This window comes from Archocentrus centrarchus, chromosome 21, assembly GCF_007364275.1.
Source record: "Archocentrus centrarchus isolate MPI-CPG fArcCen1 chromosome 21, fArcCen1, whole genome shotgun sequence".
Classification (NCBI taxonomy): domain Eukaryota; kingdom Metazoa; phylum Chordata; class Actinopteri; order Cichliformes; family Cichlidae; genus Archocentrus; species Archocentrus centrarchus.
In genome coordinates this window covers 24297682-24321454 of record NC_044366.1, presented here as the reverse complement: position 1 = coordinate 24321454, position 23773 = coordinate 24297682, and the positions used below count along the sequence as shown (strand labels likewise).

General features: G+C 42.2%; 2 protein-coding genes and 1 long non-coding RNA gene across 3 annotated transcripts in view; all 3 read left to right on the top strand.

Annotated features, from left to right (window-relative positions):
- Positions 1–6208, top strand: part of bcor (BCL6 corepressor) — a 33843-nt gene extending 27635 nt beyond the window's left edge. Inside the window, 5 exon segments of the mRNA XM_030758095.1 lie at positions 1483–1649; positions 2434–2579; positions 4513–4590; positions 4768–4921; positions 5028–6208. Coding sequence (XP_030613955.1) covers positions 1483–1649; positions 2434–2579; positions 4513–4590; positions 4768–4921; positions 5028–5358 — 876 coding nt within the window. The 3' untranslated portion in view covers positions 5359–6208.
- A 6064-nt stretch (positions 6209–12272) lies between these two features.
- On the top strand, positions 12273–17983 carry atp6ap2 (ATPase H+ transporting accessory protein 2). The gene is made up of 9 exons (XM_030757864.1): positions 12273–12421; positions 15447–15577; positions 15677–15805; positions 15898–15993; positions 16087–16224; positions 16346–16399; positions 16505–16654; positions 16739–16858; positions 17125–17983. Exons 1-9 carry the CDS (start codon positions 12346–12348, stop codon positions 17317–17319), a joined length of 1089 nt encoding a protein of 362 aa, XP_030613724.1. The 5' UTR covers positions 12273–12345; the 3' UTR covers positions 17320–17983.
- Positions 17984–18821: 838 nt separating this feature from the next.
- LOC115800935 (uncharacterized) lies at positions 18822–20508 on the top strand. Its single transcript, XR_004021704.1, has 3 exons — positions 18822–18956; positions 19464–19553; positions 19896–20508. It is a non-coding gene; the product is annotated as an uncharacterized LOC115800935 (long non-coding RNA).
- The last annotated feature ends 3265 nt before the right edge of the window (positions 20509–23773 follow it).

The following is a 23773-nucleotide window of genomic DNA, read 5'->3' as shown; positions in this document are numbered from 1 at the left end:
CAACCCCTTCGTCTCTTGTTATTATCAGCTGCAGCCCAGAGGACTCCCCAGCAGATTTCATCCACAGATTCATTTATCTGTCATCTGTCGGGGTGTTGCCTCTCGTCTGTCCCGTTCTGTGTCCTCTCTAACCCTCTGCTCGTCCCTCTGTCAGTCTGTTTTCTCTCTCTCTCTCCGCTCGCCTTTCCTTCCCTCTTCTTCCCTCCAGCCACCCTGCTCTGAAAGCGAGAGTGAGAGAGAGATAAACACTTGGACTAGATGGCAGCCTAGAATTAGCATAGAAATGGAAGTTTGGAGTCATTTCCCAGGTTCAGATGAGCAGCTCTGCTCCCCTCGGCACAGGACCGTCAGCAGGACAGGGTATGAATGTGTCTGGATATAGTAGCCGTGCGTGTGTGCGTGTGCGTGTGTGTGTGTGTGTGGTTACAGTTAGAACCGTAAGTTTTCAGATAGTGAAAATTTTTTTTATATATATAATTTTGCTTCTGCATACCACTACGATCGATAAGAAAAATGGCTATAAATATTAAATGAAGTCTGGACCTGGAGCTTTAATTCACAGGTTTAAGACAAATACTGCATTAATGTTAACGAGCTAGAGAGATTTTTTTATTTTTCTACGTGGCCTCTCTATTTCCACAGGTGGACAATTTCCTGATGTCAAGGAGATGGGCCACACGTGGTCATGAAACCGCTTATTTCTTGAGAAATTAAGGACATATTGGATTCCATGGCTAGTCTAATATCTAGATATACAGAGAGATAGGTAACATGGTATTTCTGTTCGGGTCTACAAATACTAGTAATACCGAGGGCCACACTAAGTTGCATATCCACAAAGGCACAAACACCCGCAGTGTTAAAAAAAACACATTCGTCTGACTCGGACAGGCCCTGTATCAACACACTGCCAGGCTGCTTTCTATCTCTCTGTCTCGTCTCTGTTTAATAGCAGCAGACGCAGCTCCAGTCCAATAAAAACCAGTCTGACTACTTAGTGCTGGACCTCCAACTGTCACAGCCCTAGACCAGAGAAAACGCTTCCAGCTCTTGAGCGGCTCTATCAAATCTCTTTGTTCCGCTTCCATTATGCTGTGTTCAGAGCCCAGCCATTGTAACTGGCTGCCACAGCGGCGTCCAGGCACAACCATGCCACACAGACGCTCACATGCGCACACACACACACACACACACACTCTCTCATATGTGCATGAGGAGAATCTGGCAGGCTAAATACAGTTGAGTCACACTTGGTCTCCTCGATGTGTTTGGCGCCAGCTCCAGTATTATGGCGCATTTGTGTGTGAGCGTGTATGTTTGTCCAGCGCAGGAAGCACACTCACTTCCTCCTTTCCTTAATTTTTCTCCCACAGGAATTGTAAAGGGAAGGACTGTTTGCGTATGCGTCTGACTTGTGTGGCTGCTCTCGCAGTGTTTGCTCCATTGCCACTCGCACACTGAGGTCTCTCTGCTCTCTTTTAGGAGGTCGTGCTGTACTGTCTGGAGAACCGAGTGTGTGAGGTGAATCACAGAGACTACGCCGGTTACTGCGCACTCCACGAGGCGTGTGCCCGCGGCTGGCTCAGCATAGTCCAGCACCTTCTGGATTACGGGGCTGACATCAACTGCAGCGCGCAGGACGGCACCAGGTAAACAAACTCTTTCATGCATGTGCACACACGACCACAGAAACCTGTGGTTACATAAACACCCTCCTTTGCAAAAGGCAGACGTGAAGGTTTTTTTTTTTTTTTTCCTACGCTCCCAAATAAGGAAAACCAGAGCTTAGTCATCAATAAAGTGACGTGAACTTTCTCATAACTAAAATTTCCGGGATTTATTAGACATTATTGTACAAGAGCAGTGATTTGGCTGATTAGCTGCACTTTTGGAAAGGTAAGGGTAGTACTTTCATTGCAGTGTTATTAAAATTTACACTGGGGGGTCTGTTCTAGGAACCTGTGCTGAGGTCTTAAAGGAGTATTGTCCATGCAGCTTTGCTATGGAAATCTGCAGCATCCGCAGTAAGAACAGTGGTAGTCTTATAAATCTAAATTTCATTTTACTTTGTGTCCAGCTAGGAGTTTAGGAAAAATCTAAATAAGGAAAATATATTTTCTGGTGCTAGATGGTTCGTATAAGTTTAACAGCTGCTATATATCACCATCGATATGTTGGTTCTCATCAATGAAACCCCAAAGGACACATAAGTTCCAAGTTGGGCTAATCCCCTTCTCTCATAAAATTTACACATGCAAATCAGTTTCCAACTTTTTGAGACCCTCCTAGCAAAGGGACAAACTGAACCAATTACATTACATCCTTGTCCAGTGTGTTGTAATTAGACTACTACATACTGTCAGCCAAAAAAAAAAAAGTAAAATTTCCACATACCAGTGTCGTCAAAGTAAATGTACTTTCCTGTGCGTGCAGACCGATTCATGACGCCGTGGAGAATGACCACCTGGACGTTGTGCGAGTCCTGCTGTCTTATGGCGCTGACCCCACCTTGGCAACATATTCTGGCCGTGGCCTCCTCAAGATGACCCACAGCGACAGCATGGAGCGATTCCTCACCGGTAAATGTGGTTTTCTTACATATGAAAAGACATGACATTAAACTGGGTCCCCAGCTTCAGATGCTTACAGTTGGGTGTCATCTTGGTGAGTGTGATAAATGGCTTGCAAACAATGGGCCTTCTGAGTTAAGCCATCATAAGAAAGAGCGATCTGTAATTTGCCAAAAAAAAACCCAAACCAAAACAAAACGGATCTCCACAAAAAAGAGAGGTTCGTTTTCTCTCTGGAATTTAAGCTCTTGATTAAAAGGATGGTTTTTAATACCTAAAATTATCCATAGACTTGATTTTTTTTTTTTTTTTTTTTTTTTAATGTTGTATCTGTTTTTTGGAGTGAGTCAAATGGGAGAAAGTTTCTTCCCTCATGCAGACACAATGAATTGCAAAAAGCCATGAAATTTGAATATTAGTATGCCTTTGACCACAGATCATAAAAATGAGCACTGGTAGAAAAAGGAAATAAAAGCCTGCATGAAGAGAGGATTTTTTTTTTTTGAGACAGCAGGCACAGCAGAGAGTGGACATCAAAAGGTGAGGCAAGGGTAAACTGTTAAAAAGATCGGTCACAAGCCCAGTTCCCAAAAGCCCCCATCTTGGCTCGTTCGCTGTTTGCTGTTCTTTCAGCGCTCTGACCTCTGTGCAACCTGTTGGTGTGAGGCCCTCTCCGCAAATCCTCCCAACAACAGCTCGACATGTCCATCGCTGTCATCCCGTCTCCCCTCCAGCGACCTCCCCGCCGCTGCCCCCCCTCCCTCGACCACCTGTTAGACAGGGAGTCTAAGCCCGCCGGGGTGCGTGCTGCTGCCTCTGAGCTCCTCTATCTGGTTACTTAGCAACGGCAACTGTGTTTGCTCAGCGTACGTGCGGAAATGGGCTTTGCTCTGGCTAGAGACTCTCTGCTTTTGTATGCGTGCATGTGAGCGCCTGTCTTTTCACAAGGCTGCCACGCTAGAGTCTGACGTGCATGTTGTGAGAGCTTCGTCTGAATGTTTGTACTTAGGTTGAGTCAACATGAATCTGTGCACAGGAGGAGGAGGAAATGAAAGCGCACACGGGCGCACGCTTCCCCTGTAGCCAGCTGCTTAGCATTACCTGAACTAGTTAAAACCTACTGCCTGAGAGACACTCGGGGCTCGTACTGAGCAGGAGAAACGATCGCGGAACGGAGGTGAAAATAAAACAGGTGGCAGGAGGAGGTTTATACGAGTAGGTAGACGCCTGCGAAGCTGGTGCTGAATGTCGAAAAGAACGCGGGTGGATGGATCGATGTCGGCAGGGAGATTGAGCACTGGAGAAAATGAGCGAGAGCAAGCGATTGCTGCCCTCCCTCCACCTGGTCCCACTCATCTGGAGGCCGTTAATCCCTCCAAACACACGCCAGACGCCCCACGCCTCAGCACTGGCACAAAGCCCAGCTCTCACTCTGCTTGTGTGTGTGTGTATGTGTGTGCGCGCGTGTGCTGAATACACACTTTGCTCTCGCTGGGTGTGCTTATCCAGCTCCCTCTGCCTGTTTGTTTCCATCGCACTCTCTCTCTCTCTCTCTCTGTATATGTGTGCGTGTGTGTGTGTGTGCGCGCACTCGGCGACTGTGTGTGGTTCTTGTTTGATTCCTGGCAGCAGTCTGCAGCCCTGCTCTGCACTGAGCCAGCTCTAACCCAGCGGAGACAGCCGCTTGCCTCCCCCGTGGTAGAGCCGCTGGCCCCTGACCATCACCCCCCTCCACCCCCCACCCCCCCAAACATTTGCTCTGTTTGTTTCTCTTTTCTCTCTTGACACTCCCCCCTCCTCTCTCTCTCTCTCTTTTTTTTTTTTTTTGCTCTTTATCCATTTTTCTGCTGTAGTCTCCAAGGGCAATTGTATTTGCCTCGTTGCCTGTCCCCAGGGCTCTGGCTCTTGAATAACAGGCTTCGCTCTTCTCCTCTCTCCGTAGATTATTTTGCTGACCTTCAGGGCCGCTCAGATGACGACCCAGGGCTTTATTGGGAATTCTATGGCAGCGCTGTGTGTGGTGAGTACTGATCAGCACTCTGTGTGTGTCCTTTAGTGCTTACGAAGTCTTTATTTTTAAACATCATCAGTGTCTGTGCGTTCACCTCTTTTAGGCAAGGCAGCTTTATGGTGATGTTGACACAAACTAAAAATGCTCCATGGCTTTTTTTTTTTTTTTTTGTGCTTGTGTATCCAGAGTCCAGCGAAGAAGGTGGTGTCTATGACATTTTAGCTGATGCCCCAGGCCCAGATGATGAAGATGAGGATGATAAAAGGGAGGTATTTGAGTTCGAGTTTTCTGACCGACCTCTTCTGCCTTGCTACAACATCCAGGTGTCCCTCTCCCAGGGGTGAGCATTGATCTGAAAAGCAGAAACAGTTATCCTTTTTTGTTTTTTGTTTTTTTTTTAAAGTCAAGTCTAAATTCCCAAACCTCGGTTATTTATTCTCTTTCAGGCCAAAAAACTGGCTGCTACTGTCCGATGTGCTTCGTCGGCTGCGGATGTCCGCTCGCGGTTTCCGGCAGGCTTTCCCCCATATGGAGGTGGTGACTGTGGCGGAGGCAGAGTTTTACCGGCAAGCATCTTTGTCGCAGCTCTTCTCTTGCCCAGAGGAGCTGGAGGGCTTCCATCCCGACAGCAAGGAGCTGCTGGACCTGGTGGAAGACAGTGCAGAGCTCGCAGCCCTCCTGGGCTCCACACTGGAGTTTCTGGACGACCGCTGGGATCACTCCGGGGACAAACTTAAGGACAAAATCAAGGCAATGGGCAAGTTGAGCTCATCCTGACCCTTTGACCCAGTGAGCCTCGATCATTATCGACTGCAGTTTGCTTTAGAACTGAGCAGGGGTTATGACGACATGCCTTAGCCTGACCTTTATCTCCTGCGCTTCGGCCCAACTCTGGACACTGGTGCGCTGTACAGATGGACTGACCTACTGGCTGATGGGCTGCTGAACCATTTCCCTCTGTTAACTGAGGATCAATACATTTGTGACTCAATAGACTTAATAATGGTCTTATTTTTATAAATTAATATATGTATAAATAAATAAATATATAGATAGATCTATATATATAAATAAATAAATAAAATATCAGATTTTTTTTTGGACGTTGCTCACACTCCCCTCTAAAGATTTTGTATGGCAACAGAGTATAATCTGGTTGTCAGCAACTGGACGGTGTGTGTGAGCGCGCAGCACATTGTGCATGTGTGTAGTTGTACAGAATAGTACCGAGGCTGTGCTATTGAATGTGGTATTTGTGTTTATAGGAAGCACATGATGACCCCCCCACCCCACCCCCAGACTATTGCTCGTTTGAGCCTCGGGGGCTTTTCAGTTGTATTTTTTTTTTTTTTTTTGATGTTCAAATGTTGCTTCCTGTTTAGTCTGTAATTTAACATGCAAACTACAAAATTGTATAATAAAGTTTTAAGATAATGTGGATATTCACCCCTTGGCACAGCTTGTACATAACAAGGAGGCTACTGCAGTAAAGTAAATTTTTGGTGTGTTCATTTTTTTTCTTTTTTTTTTTTTTTGGTTCTAACTTTGTAATTAAAATATCTCATAATTTGTATTTATATTTTACAAACGAAGTTGCTTTAAAATAAATATACAAACTGCAAGATGATCCACGCGTTCTGCTCCTCGTTGAGTCATTAGTGAATTAATTTGAATTCTGAGAACTTAAGTGTTGATGGGTGCCCTGTCAATTTCAATCTAGCTGTGTAATTACTCCTGTGCGTGATGGAAGTGTAAACACCAGCGCGGTCCTCTATTGCCATCTCTTGGAAATTATAAGTATTGCAGGCGGAGTGCAATTTATTGCTGCAGCCTTGAGAGAACAATGTGCCAACTCCCCTTTTGCTGTCTATCTGGTGAAAAGCTGCTGGCTTGCAGCGTCCTCTAGCGCATAAAACTGCAAATGCAACCCATTCAATGGGGCTTAAACGCTAAATCCAACTTTTGTGCGGGTGCTGATGCTGTATTTTAACGTTAAAATGGAAATGCCACGCTTCGATAAGTCCAGGCCTGGCGTGGGGGGTGCGGGTGCGGGGTTGTCGCTCGCATTAAGGCGGGATTGGGATACATTCACTGCGTCACGATTTGGGATTTCGCAACATTAGCGAAATCAAAAGGTATTTTTAAAAAGATAATCACCTGTCCTTACTGTCAACAAAGTCCTTAAATAAGTAAAATCATCAACGTTCTCCTTCAAAGCAGCAGCATCTGTGAAGCTGCAGTATGATCTGCGTTCATATGTGCCACAGCGCTCTACTGTTGTACATAAACTGTTTTTTATATATATATATATATATATATATATATATATATATATATATATATATATATATATATAAGTTAAATTAATTGAAACTGTCTATGCACTTACTGGCCAGTTCATTAGGTATAGCTGTTGAGCTGCTTGTTACTGCAAATATCTAATTATCCAATCACATGGCAGCAACTCCAGTGGCTTTGAACGTGGCATGGTTGTTGGTGCCAGACAGGCTGGTCTGAGTACTTTGGAAACTGCTAATCTGCTGGGATTTTCCCACACAACTGAACTCAACTGAACTCTCTGAAAAAGAGAAGAGAGCCAGGGCAGTTCTCTGGGTCAGTAACTCAAATAACCACTCGTCACAGCCAAAGTATGCAGAAGAGCATCTCTGAACATGCTGAACCTTGAAGCAGATGTTGTACAGCCGCAGAAGACCGCATCTGGTGCCACTCCTGTCAGCCATGAACAGGAAACTGAAGCTACAATTCACACTGGCTCACTAAAATTGGGTAATAGAAGACTGGAAAAACGTTCCCTGGTCTGTTGTATTGTTGCTAACCATGTCACAGAGCTCAGATCATCTCAAACTGCTTTCTTGAACATGACAGTGAGTTCACTGCACTCAAATTGCCTCCAGTCACAAAGATCTCAATCCAGTAGAGCACCTCTGGGATGTGGTGGGACAGAAGATTCACATCACGGTTGTGCAGCTGACAAATCTGCAGCAACCGTGAGATGCTAGCATGTCAATATGGACCAAGATCTCTTGGGAATGCTTCCAGCACCTTGTTGAATCTTTCTGAGCCCACATTACCCTATTAGGACATTTAGGTCTCTTAGTGCTGCTGTGCTGTGGTCCATTTTTCTGGATATGTGTGTTTCAGTCAAACAGCTTGGAGCCAGTGGATACAGTGAGGTTATGTTTGATAGAGCTATTTTGTACTGTAAGCCATCTGTCACTCAGGGGTTAACTCTGGGGTAAGCAACATGTTTTCTGCCGTCACTGGACAAATAAACCACAGTAACCTTTCAGCGCATTATTGTTCAAGTGGTCTGAGAGGGAGCTGGGCCCCTAAATCTCCTCTGGGCTCTGAAGGTTTTTGAAAACACAGCCCATGAAGAGACTTTGGCCAATCATAGGTGTTTCAAAATGAGCTCAGCTGATGACGAAAGAAGTCCACTGAAGATGAAATGTGGTGGTGGATCTGAATCCTGTGTGAAGCCAAAGGTCAGCAACAACTGCTGGTTTTCTTTCAGTTTGTCAGGTTGAAGCTTGTGTTTGTGTGTTAAGAAGAGCCTAGAAACAAAGACGGGAGGGCTGTTTGGTTCATAATCTGGCAGGTTTCACTTTTTACTTTACTTTTTCTGTATTTCTGCTGTTGCAGCTTTAATAGAAATCATTTTCTGCCGCTGTCTCCTGGAAGATATTTATCATGTTTCACTTCATGTGAAAAAAAGAGAGAAAAAGAGAAATTCAAACTCTGGCTCCTTTCCAGCCCCTGCACAGTTGGCGAGTAGTCAGTGAAGGTGGTGAATGTCAAATTGGTAGTTTTCAGAAAGTCAGACAGGTGTGGAAGGAGGGGGTTTCCTAAGCCATCTGACAGAGTGCACAGACACCTTCACGGTATAGGAGTAGCAGTTGTTATCCAGGGCTCTGGGCAAAATATAAAAAAAAATATATATATATATAAAATGCAATGCAATTGTCAGCTGTGTGCACTCTACAAGATGAACAATGATTGCATGCATGTCATTCAGTTTGTTGGACTCTCAGGACTGCCCCACAGCCCCGCGGTGAAGTAATCTGCAGTCAGCCTCCATATTCCCTAAATGTTTAGATTAATGTGAAGATGTTCAGTCAGGCAGGAAATATCTGGACTGACAGATTGCAGTGGAGAGCAACAGCAATTTGCAATATATGAGCATGAAACAAATGAAGTTCTTCAGACAAATATTGAAACTAAAGTCCTAACCACACTTCATCTGCAGAGTGGGCGCAAAGCAATCCACGTCAGTCAAAATTCAGCTGACAAATTTAAACTGACAATAGAGCTTCAGAGAGGGGGGGTACACTCCAGCTCCTCAGAAATAAACCTTTGGAGAAATGCTGGGGAAAGGAGACTAAAAATATTATCTGGATAAGGGATAAAGGTCACCAAGAATGTCCAGTGTGACTGCTTGTTTTGTTTAGTCTGAGATGAGCTGCTGTCTGCAGGTAGAGAGGAAACGGTCCATTGCAGATATCCAGGTAAAAGTGTCAGACTCGTGTCAGGCGTCAGAGTTTGTCAGACTGCTAATTTAGATGCTGAAGGTGTTAGTTTCTCAGCCTGAAGAGTCATATCCTGAGGCAGAGGATGCCAGAGGGTCACACTCATTGTCAGGAAGAGCTCCGCTCTGACTAACTTCCCTCTTTACTGAACAGCAGGATGTAATTGCAGATAAGGGCTTTGCCTCTGAACATAAACCTCTAATAACCACCTATTATGGGCACCATTAAGTGGAAAAATTGGGTGTACGTTTCTGTATGGTGCGGATATTGCAGTGCATGCTCGTCGCCCGCTGTGAAGGCTTTGTTTCTTCCTAATTGTCAGTAAAATTCATCAGAATGGAGGCAAGCAGACTGAAAACTGAGCGCTTGTGTGCAGCTCGATTTAGTTGGTAATGTCTGATTCTTGGGGGTTTTCTACATTATTAATAAGCTCCCAGAAATAGTCTGATGATTAAAGTGATTTATGGAACTGAAAGATTTCAAGCAAGTGTTGTGATAAAAATGAAATCTGCAATGGTGATAAATCAGCATCTTTCCAAGCCGTAAAAAAGAAAAAAGAAAAAAAAAAAGCTCACCACTCTCACAAACAGCTGCATCTAAAAGGCAAACCAGCCAGGATGCCTTTTCAGAGTGCCGCTCTGCATGTGTTCTACTTTTCTTTCCCTGTCAAAGCACATTTGGATGGTTATTTCACATCTAGAGGGCTGCAAATGGACAGCCTTCAGCACACACACACACACACAGTTCTGTCACGCTCATCTTACTTAACCTCAGTCCTTTTTTTTTTTTCTGTTTGGCACAGGACTGTGATGAATAATTGTGTTTTCTCTCAGACATTTCTTGGGTTAGATTTTGTAGCTTTGCATGAAATGATCTGTAATCATTTTAGAATTAAGACAGCATAACAGATACCAGATGACTTTTTCCACCTCATCATCTCTGGAGACGATGGAGTGATTATCGTGTCCCGACACAGCCCTCGGATTTAAGGATAAAATCGTGGCGACTTAACAGTGAACGTGTGGAAATATGGAACAGCCAAGTCAGCAGATGCAGACATGCATGTGCTTTGCATTGTGCCAGTTTCTAACCAAACTAATAATGGGACCACAATGATAAAGGTCAGATAAGATCATTGAATGCATCCACAACTTGCCATGTTTTTGGCCAACCCTACATGCCTTGGCCACTACAGGATTTCAGCCCTGGTGTTTCCATCACCAGAAGCGCAGCCATTTCTGTCTTGGTGCTGTTGAATAATCCCACTCCTTCGCCTATCTTTTGATGTCAGTTTTTCCAACTTTGTAACCATAAATTTTGTAGCGCTGTGCTGTCACCAGCTATTTCTTTATTTAATTTAGGAAATGCTCAGAACCAGTCATAGGCTAGGCATTGGCAGCGTGTCGATGAAAAAAGAGGAATTACTGACTGCTCCAGTGAAGAGAGACGGTTTCCCCCCCCACACATCTTCACTCAAACATAAAGACAGAGTGCATTAGATTCCATTTATTCCTGAAAGACTGAATCTCCAACATAATGGAGGCCGCGACAGCTGCACTTTACAGCAGGTTTGCTGCTGGTTTTAAAGTAAAAGTAGTGTTAAGTAGTGTTCCTATTTTTGGCTTGATTTGCTGCCTTTTATTTTTAGTGTGTGTGTGTGTGTGTGTGTGTATGTGTGTGTTGGCTTCATCATTTAACTACTAATTTACAGAGGAGAAGAAAAATATCATTAATGGCCTCAAATGTTCAGTTCTATCCATCGTAACTGTTAGGATACTTTATTTATACCAAAAGTTGCAGCACATGGGTCCGCGTGTGTGGTCTGACTCCCCTCCTGATACAAGCCTATCAGGATCGTTCAGCAGCACCATTGTGTCTCCTCTCGGGCCTCGATACGGGAATTTGTTGTGCGTGAATCAAAAATAATGGAGCTCAATTAGCAAAAATCTCAATAAAATACAGTTAAACTCTATTTAAAAAGCTAAACCTAATTTATGAGGGACCACAAATAAAATCTAAAGGAAATTCAATAAACACCACGTATAAAGCTAAATAGGATGAGATGATGAGAAATCCTTTATTTTCACATATTTGGGAAATTCTGTTATTCACAGCAGTTATCTGGCAGATGCCTCTGTGCCAAACAGATATATTCTGTTATGCCCCCACTTACCTTGCAGTACCACTGCAAGAGTCTCCGAGTGTTGCCAGTGTTTAATTGCCAGTTGTCTACACCTGACAAGGTGTGGATAAAGACATGTCTGAGGACAGCATGAGGGAGATGCCACTTCTTCCCTTCATTTTTATTAAGCCATTTAATATAAAACCAATTTCTACAAACTCTGTCAGACCCTACTTTGTGTTGCAGCTTTTGAGCTGGGCTGTAACAATTCTGTTATATAAGTATGAAATATTTCTTGTATGTCTCCTTGTGGCAGTGAAGCTGACTGGTGCCCCACTGCCTGTCCAGTACATGGTGCAGAGGGCAGTCAGGATTATTCATTATGGATAACAGGTTGTTCAGTGACCTCCTCTCCATCAGTCTGAGGCAATACTGCCTCAGACATGCACTGCCACTTTACTCTTATTTAACCTGTCACTTTGTCTCATGTGCAATAATGTTGCATACTGCACACCCCTACCCCATGTTCACATATGAATTCAATGTTTATGACTTGTTTTATTTTGTTTCTCCCTAGTAGTGTTTAAACTGATATTAAACTGATTTCGTTTTTTGTTTTTGATCTTGTTAAATTTTCAGATGCTGAGTGATTTTTCATTTTAATTTTGACCCCGTGTTAATGTACATATGACAGATAAAACTGAACTCAACCACAGCTTCAAAAGTGATAAAATAATGAGGTAAAACTTAAAAATCTAAATGAAGTCCATTAAAATGCTGTGGGTAAAAAAGATATACTTTAAATAAAAAAAAAAAAAAAGCTAAATAGAACAGAAAAATTAGTCAGTAAATACAGTAAAAGGACAAGCACAGCAGAGGCCAGATGATATTAAAGTGGTTGCAGAGTATAAAGTGTAGTATAAAGTGTAGTGAATACTGCACAGTTGAAGTATGACTATGACATAAATCCAAATTTCCTTTGAGAAACATCACAGCGATGTGAGCTTGTCTCCACTCCAGACCAGCAGGCGGCGGTAGCGCACCTCTAATCCCACAGGAGGAAGAAGCGAGTCAGCTGATCACTGCAGGAAAAAGATGTCTGTGAAGAACTGGCGAAGGATGGAGGCTGTTTTTACCGTCGTTTTGGCCCTCTGCTCCCTGCTTACAGTCGGTAAGAAACACACAATGATAGTCTGTCATCCTTCGTGGTGTGTTTCCTTACACACGCTCACGCGTTCTCTGTGTGTGCTGAATACAAGGTCGCTCTCAGAGCCCGGAACAGCGTTAGCATCGCCGTTTAACTCACTGTTATATTCCTCTGGCCGGCCTCCCACGACTGTGCAGATATATACAGGGCTGAGAGGCGTAATCTGTCTGCTGATGTTGCGAGTAATTGTTCGGTTTTTGGGCAATCAACAAACGGAGGACCATGGCGTTAGCTTGCGGCTAACGCAGTAGCTTATTAAGGTCTGCCAGTGAGGATGTGGTTAATATTCGCAAGAAGGAGGCTGACAAATTCGTCGACGTCATGTAAGATTGAACAAAGGAGTACATTTACAGCGTCCTGGAGGCCGGTTACTGTTTTTTTTTTTCTTCTTCTTTTTTTTTTTTTTTTGTTTGTTCCCACGGAACACCGGGCGGTCACGTGACAGGCTCTACGCCGCTTGTTCCCTTTTAAGATTCATGATCATCTGCTCTGTCACGAGTTTCTGCCTCCATACACATCCACATGGCGAATGGCTATATTTACTGAGCAGGGTACACGGCAGTGAGATCAACTGTGAGAAAAGTGGCTTTATGCTTTAGTGGTCCATCCTCCAGCAGCTGAGGGCTCACAGTCAGATATAAATGTAGTCTTAATGCCTTATCAGTGCTTATGCACTCACTATTAATCCATTGTCGTCACACATCTTCCCAACTTTTTAACGTGTCACTATCAAAAACTATCAGTAACCACTGCTTCCTTATTCTTAAGGGATTGGAACCGCATTTTACACCGGATAATCTTCCCGATGCAGGCCTCCCCATTTATCCAGGCTCAGGGCCGGTTGTTGTGCCAATAAATATTTGTCTACCAAAAAGTGATATACGTTATTTGCCACTCAAATGATTGACCCTATTTAAACTGTTGTAAATGTAAATGCTGGCCTATAATCTGTCAAACATACAGTATATCAGACATGATTCTAATGAATGATATCGAGTCATTTCGAGCCAGAAAGAACATTCCTGTCACAAGGTGGAAGCTGCAGTCAGGTTTTTGTGAAGTCTCTTTTATATAGCCTTTATTTATCAGGGTAAAAAAGTGTCACTGATGATAAAAATACCTTTTTCAAGAGAGATCTGGCCAAGAACGCAGCAGAAATTACAACAACTATAACATCACTGTTCTATTAAGATATCTGAAGTGGCCAAAAAATGACTGGATTGATTATAATGTAGGCACAATAACACAGAGTCATAAAAATACTTGCAAATCAGGTCATTTCTTTATTTTATTTCTACCTTTTTAAATCCTATTGACTACAGCCTATTTACCAATATAAGCAAAGATAAACATTGGAAATCACTTTTTGGCAGTCGATCACTTTTTGGCTCAACACCTGGCAAGAGGAGTAGATTAGCTTGTGATCTTCCCCCCCTAAGGTTTGTGTCTCTTCCTGGTCTCAAACTGGGGATCTTCCGTGTTAGGCGAATGTATTACCCACAACACAGGCATCAACCATGCAGTGGCTGAATGTTCAAAGATAATGTGATGAAGCTGAATATTTTAAATTTGAAGTTATTGCTTTATATTGGAGATTTCTTTGCTTTGCTCCATCGATCCATTCATCCTTCCTTCCTTTGTAATCCTATTCGTGGAGGTGCTGGGGTGTCTCTTGGCTGTCATATGGTTAGAGGTGGAATGCACCATAGACAGGTCACCAATCTGCTGCAGGGCTAACATACAGAGACGGATACCCATTCACTTTCTCATTCACACCTGTGGCCGCTTTACAGTTGCCATTTAACCTAATCCTATGCATGTCTTTTGACTGTGGGAGGAACCCACGCAGACAAGGGAAAGCATGTAAACTCCACACAGAAAGACCCCACACTGGATTCGAACCAGTGAGGCAATCGTGCTAAGCACCCCACCACAGCTCTGCACTCTTTCTAAAAACGAGCAAAAAAATATCGGTGTCATTATCAGTCATGTGTGAGATTTATAGTTGTAAAAATGTTTCCTGCCATGAATCTGCAGGTTTGGTTCTACCACTTGCAAGAATTGGTCCCTTGGTTTGATGAGGATCACTGAAATTTGCGTGGGGTCATTTATGACCCTGGAAATTTTCTTTTAACATTATTGGCTTTGATTTTATTGTAGTTTCTCACTTCTGATAATTATATTATAATGTTTTGCTTTGATAAATAGCTAACAGACATAGAGAACCCAGATTTACTGCTACTGAAGCATTGAAGAAGATATTTAATGCCCAAAATGACGATTAAAATGGCTCAACTGATGGGTGTGAGGGGTTTTCTAATTTTTGCACAAATATGATTGAAGATCAAAATCGCATTAAAACATTTTAAAGTATCTGTTGCAGGTAAAAGACACGGTGCAACCCCGCTGGGTCATTTTATTTGCTGAATTAGCTTGAGGGTTAAACACCATCAGTTCAGAATTTCACAATATGTGCATCCTCCCTGGAGAAAGCTAAAGTCCATGCTGGATGGTGAACATTTAAAGTGATGCTGTCTTCAGTCAGTTGGTGTTCAGTATATGGTGCAGAATCATGTCTCTAATCTGGGCTGAGCAGTAAAGGGGGTTTCCAGACAGAATCAGAGTTCACTGTAATGTCATTTTTACATCAATCAGAGACAAAGTAATGTGTGGCATTCCTATCAAGAAGTTGTGCCTGAGCCATGTGTTTTTGTCTTTTTGTTCCTTTTGTGGGAATCTGTGATTGCAGAATAGTGGACACATGTTAAAATACAAAATTGGGCAATCAGTTAGGTAATGAAAGTGAAGTTTGGTAGCAACTGGGCCCAAAAAGAAGCAGATTTAAATATTTATAGGTGGTTAAATTGCTGGAAATCTTTTTTTTTTTCTTATTCTGATATTATATATATATATATATATATATTTTATTTAAATGTTAAACATACTGTCTTCACACTTGGATTTACAGTCCTGTTTTTTTCCCCCTCAGGTGTCCATGCAGACAGCTTCACCGTGCTGCAGGCTCCAGGGTTTGTGTCCTTCCAGAAAGGTGACTGGCCTGTGTCTGGAGAGAGGATCCCTGACCTGGTGGCTTTAACCATGGGCTTCTCTGTTCAAGAGGTGATTAATATTGCTCCACAGTTTCAGTAGGGATACAGAAGAAGGCTAAGCTCATAATTATGCCTGCTTAATCCCTACTATGCCTATTCAATTGTACAGGATCTGTCGTGGCCAGGCCTTCAGGCTGGTCTGTTGTTCCAGCGGCCCCGGGCCAACGTTCTTGTGGTGGTGAGAGGAGTGGATAGTCTGGCTCTGCCTCAAAGTGTGGCCTCATACCCCCTAGAGAACGTGAGTATGGCTGTTTTTGTACATCACCTCTTTATCTTGGTATAAATAGAAGTGCAGACTATTATGTGAGGGTGCTATCTTCTTTCCTGCAGCCCGTTCCCTTCACGCTGGATAGTGTTGCAGAGACTGTGCACTCTTTGTTTGCTGAGGACACCCCTGTAGTGCTGCAGCTGGCCCCCAGTGAGGAGGTAATCAAAGTCTACTGACATACTTCTCATCTGGGACATCGCTCACAAGATGCTCTTTGTTTTTTTGTTTAACCCGTCTTTGAATTCTCTCAGCGGCTCTATATGCTCGGCAAGGCCAATGCTGTGTTTGAGGACTTACCGGTCACGTTGCAGCAGATCCGTGCCCGTCTCTCCCAGGATGGCTCTGTGCTGTCTTCTCTGCCCCTCAACTCCCTCAGCAGAAATGCAGAGGTCAGCCTTTACCCACCTTTAGCTAACTGGCTTTTTATATGTTATGTTTAGGGAGCAAAATCCCTACTTAACAAAAATACCTTCTTATACCTTTCATTACTTTTACTCCTTTGTTTCTTAGGCGGATTTGCTCTTCCTGTCTGAAGTCCAAGTGCTGCATGATATCACAGCTCTGGTAAGCTGTCCATCTGGCCTGAAACAGTTCTTTCCACTAGAAGGAAAAAAAAAAAAAAAAAGAGTGTGTGGAGTTTGACTCAGATATCTTCTTTCCATCCTGTAGCTGCAAAGACACAGACATCTGGCTAAGGACCACTCCCCTGACCTGTACTCATTGGAGCTGTCTGGTTTGGAGGAGCTGAGCCGACTCTATGGTCCAGACTCCCCTCAGTACCGCGACGCCAAGGCCCTTCTCGCTTCGGTGCTTCAGAAGGTAAGGAGAAGACCTGAAGAAGCGACACACCTCTTCAACTAACAATTTAACCAGATTTTAACTGTGTGTGTGTTTTATTTTTAGTTTGGACAGGATGTGTATGGTCTCTATGGGAACAGCTCTGTGGTGGAGGTGGTTACAGTGAAGGCCTTTGAAGCTCCTTTGACCAGGAAGTCCCGTTCAATTCTGGAATCCAGACAGATTGTAAGTCTGCGTCTGCTTTCTAATTTTCTGTTTAGTGCCAACAAAAAGGAGGCTTGTGCAAGTTTAGTTTGCTTTTTGAGTGGCGTTTGATTCTGTGGCAATATTCATGACGAGTTATACAAATGAGCCTCTGTTTTGTTTTTTACCTGTCTTCAATAACGCCTGTTAGTAAAACAGTTTAAACAAACCTTTGTTGTTAAACTTGGTGTTCCAAATACCCTCATAACTGAGTGCATATTAATTTGCCTACTTTAAACATTTTTCAGAGTAACCCGGGCAGCCCTTACAACCTGGCCTACAAGTACAACTTCGAGTATGCTGTGGTCTTCAACATCGTGCTGTGGCTCATGATCGCGCTGGCCCTCGCTGTCATCACCATCGCTTACAACCTGTGGAACATGGACCCGGGCTACGACAGCATCATCTACAGGATGACCAATCAGAAGATCAGGATGGAATAAGTCCTGCCTGTGGACACTCCTTCTGTCCCCTTAGAGCCCTCTAAGTGAACGTTTGTGTTTTGTGTGAGTTCTCGTTTAGTGAAAACAAAACAAAACTGTGACAGTCTGATGGGAGGAAGAGCGTAATACCAGATCACTTCTTTGTTTACAACTCTGGCATGAAAACGTACAAAAATATTAACATTTCGTTAGCGGCGCTGAAGTTTATCTACAGCGGTATCATTCTTCACAAACTGAGACTTCCTCTCTACAAACTCACAGCATTCCTTATAAATGTATCTCCTCACTAGCTGCGTCTCCTTTGTTTTCCTTGGTGATTGAAGTTGTTTTTTTTTTTTTGTTATAAAAACCATATTGTAATATGAAAGAATGAAATTTATCTGGTTTCTCTGTGAAGTTGTTTGTTGCTTTTCTCTGTGTGGGGAAACTGTTTTAAGTTAAATTAAATTTTATGTGTATATATTGAATATACAAATGCAACTGTTTGAGAAACTGCTGTGCTCTTGTAAAAAATATGAAATAGTCTTCAACGTGCTTCTGCTCCAGATTACAGTGTGTAGGAATACATAAATACTTGATCTAAATGTTGGTTGTTAGGATGGGATAAGAATAAAAGAAGTTCTGTAAATTGCAACACGCAAATGACAATAAATTATTAAATGGATCACCCTGATTTGTGTTCATTCTGCCATAACGCACACTGTAATTTTGAAGCTTGTGTAAGGCTAAATCTACTCCATGATGATTAAACTGTGTATCTGTTTATGTTCCTTGTTGCTCTTGCCTCCACCTGGTTCAGGATTCAGCAGCAAGGCTTCTCACTTTTTTTTAGCGGACAGCATCACGGCACACCTATCCTTGCTTCTCTCCGCTAGCTTCCTGCACATTTAAGAATAGAGTTTAAGATTATCCTACATAGAATTACTGACTCCATGTGAACTTGCTCACAGCCTTACATCCTCTTTGGGAGCCCTTCTGGTGGTTCCAAAACTGAGATTTAATCCTTAAGTTGACTAAGATTTTGTCATCAGAGCTCCTCACCTTTGGAATAATCTACTTGAGATCAGTTACCTAGAATCAGTGAATCCCTTTAAATCACTTCTTTAAACTCTTCAATAGACTCACTTTTAAGTGATTCTATTACATTTGATGTCACCAGTGTAATTCATTTATATTTTAGTCATTTTACTATATATGCCTGCCTACCCTTTGAGTTTTCCAAATTTGCACTTCTGTCAAAGCACTTTGTAAACTGTTTTGAAAGGTGCTATATAAAAAAAGATTGTTTTATCAACACGCAGTTTAAAGGAAATGCTTAGTAAACAAGTCCACAAGGTGTTTTGTGAATGCTATGTTCACCTTAAACCTGAAGGACCATTATTATATCATCACCTCGCAGGTATTGCTCATCAATGCAAATATTCTTCATCACATGTTCAGCTTACGCAATGGCTCAGCGAATCAGAATGCAGGTTTTTATTAAGCCCCACCTCCGGCATTGTAAGCGATATGTAATAGGTTGTGCGCTTTTGTAACCGTTCGCGTGTGAATATTAGAGGACAAGGGAGACTGTGTGTACTCGTGTGTCTGTTACGGACAAAGTGACACAAAAACGATGGTGTGACTGCTAATAAAAGGTAGGACATTTTTCTCAAATCCTTCTTTGTGTAATAAAACGTTGCGCGACCACCCCGTGGTGTTTCTATCTATCTATCTCTCTATCTCTCTATCTATCTATCTATCTATCTATCTATCTATCTATCTATCTATCTATCTATCTATCGAGTAGGAGTTACTACTGTACAATCCCAACACGCTTGTATTTTGTGTGAATGGCTTCATTTTTATAATTTATTCTTCCATTCCATTTATTTCATTATATTATCTTATTTGGCTACTTTGTTATAATTGATTAAGGTACCCAGCATTTTGCAGAGTAGTTTAAATGAACCCCATCTTAATCACTTGCAACATTAAAGTTATACTTTGATGTATCAAAAACTCTGAAATGATATCTGTGTAATTAAAGACAACCTGTTTATGTGGAAAAACATCTTTTTAAGGAGAAGACTTTTTAAGGCTTCACAGGTGTATTATTGTACTCATAATGTTGCATGTTGTTGCATTTTTGTTTCACTTGGCAGCTAGCATCTATGTGGTTAGAAGGATCCGGGCTTCCATCGCTGAAGGAGAGCGACTGGAGAAGCCCATCCTCACACCATGTAGTGCTATTGGTAAGACAATTGAGTGATTAAGAGTGACTAAAATGACTTTTCTTAAGTGTTTTTTTTTTCTTTTGCAGAACATTCTGCTTTTTGGTCTTTGGAGAACATCAGACTTTTGTCAAATGTTAACTGAACTATTCTTCTGGTTATTATTTTTCATTATAATGAGTCTTTTTTTTTGGTGATACACTTGATTGAAACATTAATTTAACATTTCTTTTTACCAGTAAACTTTACAGATGTTGTTCGTATTACATCATGAAGCATGAGGTTAGAGTGTGCACGTGGATCATGGAGGAGCATTACACTGTAAATATCACTGACTCCCACATGTTTCTCTTCTCATCTTAGCTGAAAGGAGAGCGGGGCAGGAGTCGAAAGGAAAATCCCCAACTGCTGCACTGAGCCCGGGATCTGGCGAAGGCTTCTTAGAAGCAGAAGGTCCGGGAACGTCTTCAGAGACAGTCGTGCAGAAATGTGGCTCCTGACGTTAAAGATTACGCTGGACACTGGGAATGTGGACAAGTCAATGGAAAAAAAATTATTTATGACATATATATATATATTTTTTTTTCTAGCACTCAACAGCCTACATGGCTATGGCCTATCTTATTTAAAAAATATCTAATTCTACAGAAAAAAATTAAAACATTATTCCAGTACTTTCCATGTCCATGTTGTATCAAGTGGCCAAATCATTTTTACAGACATTTTTACTCATCACCCCATTAAAAAAAAAGGTATCTAAAGATATGTAACACTATCTGTAACCTTATTCTTTTAATTTTGGTTATCTAGGGCAAATGTTTATTTTATTGAGTGTGAGTGGTAAGTCAACATGTTCTCTGTGAGGAAAATCTGAAGTTTATATGCTGCAGTGTTTGAAGGCCGGCTCACCAACCTCTCTCCAGGGGCTGAGCCGGCCTGATGTTTCTGCTGTTACACCAATAAATTCTAAAAATGCTCTTGTGGTTATATTTTATACTGATGATATGATTATATAAGGATTAAGAGTGTTGCAATAAACACACATTGATGATAACAGTGATACTTGAAAATGAAATATTGTATTTAATGCACATATGACTGTGTGACTGTTCTTTTTGTGTTTTTGTAGTTATGGTTACAGATTCTTGGTCACAGCAGAATTAATGGCTCCATTCAGGGAATACTAGTGTCCCATGATGATGAAAAAGCATGAGCAAAAAAACAAACAAACCCCCCAAAAAAACAAAAAAAAAACAACAATGCAAAAGTGTTATTGTTAATAATTACAGCAGGGATATTTTTTCTGCTCTAATAGGTCTGCTGTATGTGCAGATTTATAATGAGAGCTTTTATGAAAAATGAGTGGACAATAGGTTATTATAAAAAGTTACTTCAAGTAGCTAATTAAGTTTAAGCACCATATACTCTGAATCTGTTATAAAGCTTACAGCTGTATTATTGCTGGTCTAACATGAGAGGTCATAGAATAGACATACTCTAAGTTAACGACTACATAAGTACGTTCTGCTGGGATACTCTGCATCCTGAAATTTGTCTCCATGTGTTAGTGAAACATACTACACATCTGAATGTTGCTACTGTAGTATTTGATATTTTACATGTCTGATTTCATATAGGGGATTTTACTATTCTAGGGGATATATCAGATATGAAGCCTTTTTCTTAGGTGAGGTCCTGTTTCTCTTTGTGTGGAAAATCTCCCCCCACTTCCTGTCTTGTCTAAATAAGGAAGTGTATGTTTAAGATCCACGTATGCTTCCATCAGATCAGAATCTTAGACACTGAGGCCTCTCACGGGACATCAGATATGGAAATGTATACATACCAAGTGTTTCTCTATCTCTGAAAACTGGTTCCAGGCAAATCATGTCTAATGTTAACCAGAGGTTAGATGCTATAAAAGTGAATGCACACAGAGGTTTGAGGAGTTGGAAGATTGACACTCCTCTCCCGTTCGTCAACCGGATGACGAACGGGAGACATTGTTCCTTTTGTAATAAACCATATTCTTCTTCCTGCTCTTGGTGGAGACGGACGCCTTTTTTTCTCTCTCCCAACCCTCTCCTTATCTACCCTGCTTGCTGCTTGGCTTGTGCTCAAGAGCCTCTCTTTACACATCTCCAAACTGGAAATTAAATCTATGGATTTGGTCAGCTGGTCTCTCAATGCTATTGATCAGATTTTCTCGACGACGAGATTGGGAAAAGGAGAACCGTCTTGTCCGACCGAAACTTGCCATTGAGAGGTTTCAGCAAGACTCAAGGCAGTCAGTTATTATCAGCCTGTAAACAATTGTATAATCTGGAATTTGGCTCCCCTGCCTGGCCTTGGATAGCTGGGAGTCTCATTCTCTCCTGGAAGTTATCTAAACAGATGCTCTTCCCCGGCACCATCTTGTGATCTGTGTGAAGTGGTACTCCTCACGACCATTTGCTGATGAACATTCCACCTTTATCAGGACTGTTTAGTTGAGGGAGAGCTGGGTCAGCTCCACAGTAACCCTGAACCCACTTGCCTCCACCTGCTCCCTTCCTCCACCCCCCACTCCCCACCCTAGCGCTTCCCATGCTATGGGCACACTGCCTGGGAAGCATGCCCATACTACGCTATGCGGAGGTTTTTCTAATCTCATATTGTACCCCATCAAGGCACAATATGAGATGCTTTTTTCCTCCTCACACAATGGGGTCATTGTGTTCACTTTGTTTCCATCTTTTTAAACAGGATGGGTGTTCAGGAACTCCATTTCATTTTATGTTTGGCATGTAATGACAATAAATTGATTCTTGATTCTTCGTCTTCTTGATATTATTCATAAAGGCTCTGTCGATGAGAATTTCTCCAACACACTCACAGCAGAACAGAAACAACACTACAGACCAAAAACCCTCACACAGGAAGAAGAGTTGCCAATATTCCCAGATCCCAATCCAATAAAGAATCTGCGAGATTCACTGAAATAAGACTAATCAATCAACCCACAGGACTTAAAGGCTCCACTGCCAGCATCACAGTGTTAGACACCACAGGGTCCTGATGAGTCAGAGCGTTTTTGGTGGACCTACACAAGTTTAGGCAGTTTTGGGTTGTTTTAATTGCTTTACTCATCATTGTATATACACTCACCAGCCACATCATCAGGTTGTACCAGGCTGGAACCCAGTTTGTCTATCAGTTTCCTTAACTCTTCATGGCACAGATTCAACAAGGTGCTGGAAACACTTCTCAGAGATTTTTGGTCTACATTGACATGATAGAATCCCACAGCTGCAGCAGATTTGCCAGCTGCACATCCATGATGAGAAACCCCTGTTCCACCACATCCTATTGTGTGCTCTATTGGATTGAGCTGTGGTGACTGGAGGGCATCTGAGCGCAGTGAGCTCAATGACATGTTCAAGAAACCAGTTTGAGATGATTTTAGGTTTGTGAGAACATTATCCTGCTGGAAGCAGCCATCATAAGATTGTTACACTGTAGTCATAAAGTGATGACCAGCAACAATACTCAACAATAAACAATGTCAGTTAGCACTGAGGGGCCCAGAGTGTGAGAAAATATCCCCACACCATTACACTACTAAGAGTGGCCTGAAGGCAGGACGGATCCATGTGTTCAAGTTGTTTGGACCAAATTCTGACCCTAACATCCAAATATCACAGAAGAAATCGGGATTCATCAGACCAGGCAACATCTTCCAAATCGTCCAACTTTGTGAACCCTGTAGCCTCAGTTTCCTGTTCTTGTTGTCCAGCCATTCTCCATCTATGACAAAGGATTTTCTTCCAGTGAACTGCCACTCACTGGATATTTTCTCTCTCTTTTTTGTTGTCTTCACCAAGGGAAATCCTCCTCAACTGAGTTGAGATTAAGTGACTGACTGGGGCATCGCATAATATTGTACTTCATTGCTTAAAAAAATTCCTAGGTTTTCTTTGTACCAAAGCTGTTGACTTATCCAGTCCCAATGCCCTAATATTCCTAACGTTAAATCTGTTTAGTTTTTCAGCTTAATGATTGACTGTTTTACTTGCACTAAGATTGACCACATTGTGGGTTCACAAAAACAGTTGCCAAATGTAAATGCTACACCTGGAATCAACTCTAGACTTTTTACATGCTTAGTTTAGAGGTAATAATGAAGGGACATCCCACACCTGTCCATTAAATAGCACTTGAGTGAATTGTCCAATGACATTTGAGCCCTTGACAATGTATAA